This window comes from Mytilus galloprovincialis, chromosome 14, assembly GCF_965363235.1.
Source record: "Mytilus galloprovincialis chromosome 14, xbMytGall1.hap1.1, whole genome shotgun sequence".
In the NCBI taxonomy this organism is placed as follows: domain Eukaryota; kingdom Metazoa; phylum Mollusca; class Bivalvia; order Mytilida; family Mytilidae; genus Mytilus; species Mytilus galloprovincialis.
In genome coordinates, this window is record NC_134851.1 from 38,110,606 (window position 1) to 38,118,111 (window position 7,506).

The 7,506-nt window shown below is 33.6% G+C and overlaps 1 protein-coding gene across 7 annotated transcripts in view; it reads left to right on the plus strand.

Annotated features, from left to right (window-relative positions):
* The window catches only part of LOC143059573 (uncharacterized), a 53,621-nt gene extending 47,308 nt beyond the window's left edge, over positions 1 to 6,313 (plus strand). For 6 of the 7 annotated variants that reach the window (XM_076233098.1, XM_076233094.1, XM_076233096.1 and 3 more), the window contains exon 2: positions 4,321 to 6,313. In XM_076233098.1, coding sequence (XP_076089213.1) covers positions 4,325 to 5,665 — 1,341 coding nt within the window. In that variant the 5' untranslated portion in view covers positions 4,321 to 4,324 and the 3' untranslated portion in view covers positions 5,666 to 6,313. Of the gene's footprint in view, positions 1 to 2,063; positions 2,684 to 4,320 lie in introns of those variants that run through there. The other variant, XM_076233093.1, reaches the window with a different exon arrangement.
* Positions 6,314 to 7,506: the final 1,193 nt, after the last annotated feature.

Sequence of the window (7,506 nt, forward strand, 5' to 3'; positions counted from 1 at the left end):
TGTAAGGGGGTGGGGGATAAATGGACATAATTAAAGCAATTGAAGATTGAATGGTGTTTGCTTGACTTCCAGTCGCAATTTTTGTTTTATCTTCTGGACAAGAACAGTCTAATTAAAAGCAACTGTTGTAAAAAGGTTGTGTAAAATGGGTTGATTGCCATTGTAAAATGAACAGAAATGCTTCTTTTCAACAGACCAGCTAAACAACCTTAATATATTTAAAACGTGCAAAGAGTGTGGCACTATCTCGACACGATATTGCAGATTTTACGTCGATTCAACGTGAGATGCTTTTGTTTCCTTCGGTTTAAGGTGGTACCTAACACTACAGGGAGATAACTCTGTAATATCAGCTAAACGTTTTAATCATCCTGTATTGCAATGGAAATATTAAGCTTCTCAGTAATCAAAACTTGTTTGTCAAACTGTTATAATTGTGACCAGGGTATTTTTTCTGATAAAATGGTTGGCTCAAATTTTTTGAAATTTTGATATTTTTGACAACTACTTTTGACAAAATTTTATGAAAATTAAACGAGCCAAATTAATTTTAGTGAAGGTGTTGGGTACCACCTTAATGTAATTTTTATTGACTGTCACTTTGTCGACATACGGACTTGCTCTCCAAAAGTGTTCAATCCTTCTAGAAGCAGATATTATGTTCTACCAAGATTTAAATGATACATTTGATCTGTAAATTAAAAAGTTCAAAAATCATGTATAATTGTATTACAACTTATGCTGAACTCTCTCGGAAAAAGTTGAGCTGGTACGGTTTTGGTTGTTTTGTTTATGTCCAATTGGTGTTGATGCTTGAAATAACCTTTTATATTGAATAACTTTCCACTGAATCGAACGACGTCGAGTGAAGAAACATGCAACTTTGAAGATTATCATATTTGTTTTCGTTTTGAAAGGAGACAAGTGCGTGGTACATGTAACCAGTGCGTGGTATGCGAGGCCGGTAACATATGTCTTTTCATTCAGGAGACAATTCGATACAACGGGCACGCGGTTTGACCTTAAGATCTGAAACAAGCCTTTTCAATGCACTATTTAGGCATGGAGTAATTTGAATACAATTTAAGGTGGTTGTTATCAATTGTAAATTTCTATTTATTAAAAATATATACTACCTTAATTCCAGAAGGTCTTAATTTTATTTGCTCGTAGATTCGTTTAATTATTATTACACAACGTATGATAATCATTCATAAATTTGTAAAATGCGAATATAGTGACCACCGACCACATAATCGAAAACGGAAGGTGTTAACAATATTATGGTCATAGGTATTTACCCTTCTAAGTGACAGCTATAGAAATGTGGAGCTCAAAGTTGTTATCCAAAATATTAAAAGGGCGTAGAAAAGTGTAAAATGCTATTATTGATTTTTAAGACTCGGAAAAAAATAGCGACTCTCGTTTCAAGACAACAGTTACAATATCTCTCCTTTTCATGTGTCAAAAATTGTTTAAAGAACACTAAACGCTTGTCATCCATTTAAATGAATGTTTGTGCAATACACAATATAATTAACTATTTGAATTCTATAAATATTTTCTAATTTAATTGGAGAGTACTCTAGCGAAATAAAATATTGTTACACAAATTTTTTTTTAATTAATTATATCTGACCCTTAAATAAATATCATATATGTATGAAACACTTAACAACTGCATCGTAAATTTGCAAAGCATTCAAACGACAATATAACTTTCAATTAATTAATTTTCAACAATACAATTTGAACAACCTAAACTACCTTTTTGTCGAAGTGCAAAATATCTTTATTGTTAACGCCGGACCTACGGAACGGATCGATTTCATTTGTTTTGTGAAATGTATTTTTTACACTTTTTTCCGATGTTCGTTTCAATAGATTCGACAGAGCGATAGTATACGAAGGAATTTGATCCGTTTAAAATTGTTATAAACAATAAGAATGACAACAGTTTGTGTGTATATACAGTTTGAAAATAACATTGCATTGTGTCATACTTAAGTGTCTGTTCATGTTTTTTCAAAATATAACTTTTAAACCTTATATAAGACATATAAGTTTAAAAATGCGTGTGTAATTTTTAGTGAATAACACTGGAAAATCGAAATTTATTTTCAAATCACGAACGAATATACCCTGTGAAATCAATGCAGTACATATTTAGTGATTATAGTATATTGAAATATTTATGTTTCATAATTATAAAAAAAAAGAGTTTATTGATGCGTTGCGTTGTGGAGCGTTGTGGAGCAGATTAACTCTTCAAATCGTTGTCAATGTCTAATAGTTTCAATGCAAATATTATTTAAAATTCCTCAAGGATTTTAATTGTGATTTTAAGTGGAATAAAATCATACAAATCTATAAAATGCACTTCCATGAAGTAGCTGTTTAAAATTAATGTAAAAAGTAAAACATTAATGTTTTATGTGCATTTAATATAGATGTTTATCCCGTGAATATTACGCCGATCTGGAGATACCGTTTTGTAAAGGAGTCTCAATTTAAATTGATAACATCAAAATGACTTGGATATATACACTTAATAAGAATGATAAATGATTTAAATGGATAGAAAAGTAAAATGGCATAGGACAAATAATTCCACCGAGTTTGGTTTGTCTAAAAGCATGCCCGATAATGGGAAATCTACATGTACTAAACATCAATTTCCAAGGTAAGGAAGTATTTTGCTATCTTTCATTTAGAATGTAATGCCATGTGAATGATGGTACTAGGCAATTATCTATGAAAACTGCACACGTATCATAGGTTAAAAGCATAGCTGATGATGGATGGCTGTTAGTGACGGATCCAGAACTTTTCATAAGGGGGAGGGGTGGGGTGGAGTCACTGACTGTCCTAAGGAGTGGCCTCATTTCAGTCATGCTTCAGTGATTCCCTATGTAACCAACCAAATTTTCCCAACGAAAGGGGGCCCGGGCCCCCAGTCCCCTTTGGATCGGCCAATGGTTGTATTATGTTCATCTGCCATTAAATTCATATTCAGGACAAGCACATGTTAGTGTGATATGAATATGAACCCTGCTCTTTACTAGATACCGATACGCATAGTCGAACCTTAAACGTGATTGTTCATAAGGGAACAGTCCGACGGAAAACAACATGTCACTCAACCTGGCTACATTATTCCAATAACTAGCTGACCAGTATTTTCTCTTACTCATTAATGCTCTGTGCTTAGTGAAAAAGAAGTACATTCAAATTTTAGAGTCCTTGGTTTGCCCTGGTCTGGGTTCAAACACACGACCTCCCGCGAGCCCAACGAGACGGTGGAAACATGGTACTCTCCTTGTAATCTATTGTATGTTGCACGATGGAACACGCATGTCTATGTATAAATGAATATAATATATAACAAGAAACTGAATTAATTTTCGGCTGATTTAGCGAATGAAAAAATTATCAGGCAATGTAATGAACAATGTTTGAACTTTCAGCCTGTAATAGAAAAGTTTAGAATTTTAAATGCCAAGGTTTGTATCTCAAAAAATAGTTAACCCCACCGCATGCCTTGTAATGATTGGATGTACTTTGAAATAGCCATCCCATTAATCGAGATCCTTAAAAATCACTTTTGTTGTTCAATTAATTTATTATACGTCGCGTGAAAGCATGTCATCTAGAAAACACATATAAGGAATAAGAGATCAGTTTTAATTGCTTTTTTATAAGATTGAATTTTAACCAGACATATGTCCATGTGCATGTTGCAATACAGTAACACAAACCTAGTTAGTGTTTGTCTTTTGTAGTTTTAAGATTGGAGGATTTGACATAATGTCAGATACCTGTCTATTGATGAAGACTGTAGTTTTACTCCTGGATGTCTTTTGTTATTTTTGCCTTTGAGTTGCCGTCTTATTGACAGATACCAAAAGTCTTTGGTTTAGACATTGTTGTAAATTTGTAAAAAGAAGATCATTTTTAATGGCTTTCTTTAAACCAGTGTAAGAACTACATAGTTCGTTTTGTTTTAATTTGTTGATTTCCCCTAGCTCTTGATGAGTTGCATTGTCGTGTGCTTCATCAGGTTATATATATATAAAAAAAATTGTTATTAAATAGATAAAAGTGAAACTCCACAAAACTGTTTAAAGGTTTTTAATAACATCATGTTTCCGACACACAAATATAAAAAAATTGCAAAATTGACCACCATGTTGATCTTTTGAGCTTCAATTTTATATCTTCCCGCAGGTATAGTTGCGTTGCACGATTTTTTATGTGTTTTGTCACTCATTAACTTTAGATTAGCTCCTTAAATTATATGCATGTATTCTTATTTTCCAGGTTGATGGAAAAGACCAACCTTGATGCCAGGAGGTCAAAAAATATGTCGTGGTACGACGACCCACGATCAGCATACAGACATAATGCTGACTACCTAAAACGTCTATCTAGTCTACGTGATAATCTAATTGACCAAGAACAAACAAATTTAGTTCATGCCATTGAAAGACTTCGATCAAAACAAACAAGAGAGTCATTGCAAAGTAAAGCGAAGGCTAAAAATGCGTTCGAAGTTTCGGAGACAAACAATAAAAAGTTTATTACAACTCTTGAAAAATTTAAACAGAGTCGACCAAAAAGATATCCCCCTGAATTACATCCGTTAGAAGGAAAGCAGTTGATTGAACCGCTAAGTTCACGTTCTCCACAATCAATACCCGAGAAATCCGGAAGTGCTACATCAGTAACGAGGCCGACCGAAGAGAACATCATTCGGAATAATCTCCAACGTCTGATTGCACCTATAACACCAACAAGCAGTATACCAAATATAGGTAGAAAATCTCAAAAGTCAATTCAACAATTAGTTCTAGATACTTCTCCTTTGCAAAGGAAGAAAACGTGCTTCAGTGCGGATCATGCAGAGAAAAATCCATTCAAAAATATTTATAGAGGAGCGCGCACTCGAAAAGTTATGCGACCGGATGTGGATGATTTAGAATTATCTCCAAACGCCGTGAAATTCGAAAAGATTGGTGATCATGACAAAATAAATATAGACAAATTGAAGGAATATTATTGTATTTATTATCTCCCTTCTAATACGCCTACTGGTCAAGATGAATTTGTGTCCGAAGATGACGAAAATAACGGAAGTGATGTATCCAATGGCGAAAATACAAAGTTTGATAATCAATTAGAACATGAACTAAAACCAAATGATATGGATTTATTAAGCAATCGATTCCCAAATGAACAATACAGATACAAAGCAGGATATTTTGGTGCAAGTCAGAGAGTTCCCGAAAGGAAACCTATGTTACATCCGGTTACCGGAAAAGCTCTTGTGACAAACACCGAGGATATTCGAAAACATAGACTTCGGAAGCTTCATTTAAGTGACAGTGTTAATAACATTGAAAACGATGCAATTTATGGCAATGAAGAAAAAGACGGACATAATAGAAAACAAATTGTTGTAGATATGCCTTCTCTTGTGTTTAACGCAGCAACTCCTGAGGGGTCTGACCTCGAAACACGGACAGCATTTCTGTCAAAAGCATATAAACAAAATGAATTGCGTCATAGAGAGTTGAAAAATCTGCTTGACGATGTGAAAGAACTGAATAAGCGTACTGATGATCTCTCTGAGCGAGCGTCATCAGACCGATCTCTAGAAGTATGACGAATTGTTAATTTATTTATTTTAGACAATTAGATATATGTCTTTGTATTGTGCAGTTATTTGGATATATATATATGCGAAGCCTTTTTCAAGAACCCTGTTTCGGAATCATAAGCAATATATAGCTACTAGTAGTAGTCTCCCATGGTATGTTTGTTCATTTACTGCAGCTAGTATCACAATTGCAAGGATAAGGAACTTTTACAGCCGATTGCATTGAGTATGTAGGTAAAGGTAATATCTTTGGTTATCTTGTTTGCTAACTGGACCGTGCATACATTGTTAGGTAAGGTACTATACTACTCTTTTCGAAGTTGCCTAGTCCTACAGAGAGATAGATTGGTTATTTATTGGGCTAGTCTTCTCTTTAAGGAGGGTAGTTTACATAACCTACTTAAATGACTTCACGGTTCAGCTAGCAAGCAAGCTAACCAAAGATAATCCCTTTTATTTCTTATGCAGAAAACCGTACTGCAATCTGATTAGTTGACTAACCCGGTGTAAATAACACCCCACCCTTGTTCACGGGATAAATAAAATATTTTACCAAAAATTTGAAAAAAATAAAAATGACGAAGTAAAGAAAAAGAGTAAAATTAAAAAAAATAATTATAACAAGAAAAAGCTAAAAAATAAAAAAAAAAATAATTTTTTTTTTGGAAAAACTTAAAAGAACACCAAAATTTTCTGAATTTTTCCGAAATAAAGTAAAAAAGTATTAGACAATGTGCAGCAACATTAACATTGAAAAAAAATAAAACGCTGGAAATGTTTCATTACTATTTTACAATTTTTACATCCTGGTTTCAAAATGATTAAAGGAATTGTTCATAAGAAATAATTCGTTATATTGGTGTAATCAAAGGGTGTACGGAATTTTACACCGTTGTTGAAAATTCATACACCCATTTGGCTGCGCCTCAGGGTGTATGAATTTTCAACAACGGTTATTGTACCAATCGTCGTTTTACAGTGCTGTGAATCCGTTTGATTTGTAGATCCAAGTCGTCATGGGTGGGCTCCGATAATCGCTAAAAATATCGTTTGTTACAATTTCTTTTACATTAAATTGTTCAAATATTTTTTTGTCATGCTACATTTTTTACATTCGCCGGTATAGATTCCGTTATCTGGAATTACGTCCCCTTTCTATAATTCTGTATCATCTCTGTTAGACACAATGCACTGCATATGGAAATATCATCGAATGTTAATTAATTGACATAATTGTTTTACTTTCTTGGGTTCTCATCATCAAAGAAAGATATGGAAAAATGTTGTTTGTTTATTGTGCCAGAAGTATGGAATGGAATGGAAGTGGGGAATATAACAAAGAGACAACAACTCAAACAAAGAGCAGATAACAGCCGAAAGCCACCAATTGGGTTTCAATGAAGCGAGAAAATCCCGCATTTATAGGGGAAAACAAATGACAGTAAAAACATTATACTGGTACTAATATTACTGCACCAGATGTGATTCTAGAGGCCACAGCATTTTACATCCAAAAACACAATACAAACGCTCTGGTGCTGATAGAACCACAAACGATCAAATGTAAACTAAAACCCAAACAGGGAACCAGAGTTTTGCATGAAGGAGGTACATTTTTGAGTTCAAAATGATTCCGAAATTGTCCAAGCTGCAAATTTAAATTAAACAAATTTTCTAATCCGAAGTACAGTCTATGAGGCAATTAATACCCTCTGGGTCTAATCAGTCTACTAGCAGATGTAAAGGGTATGCGCATTTAAATATGAAAAGGTTTTAAGTATGAAACATTACTATGTTTTGGGGGCTTTAATTGATTAAAAGATGTAAATTTTTGGATCAATTTTGAT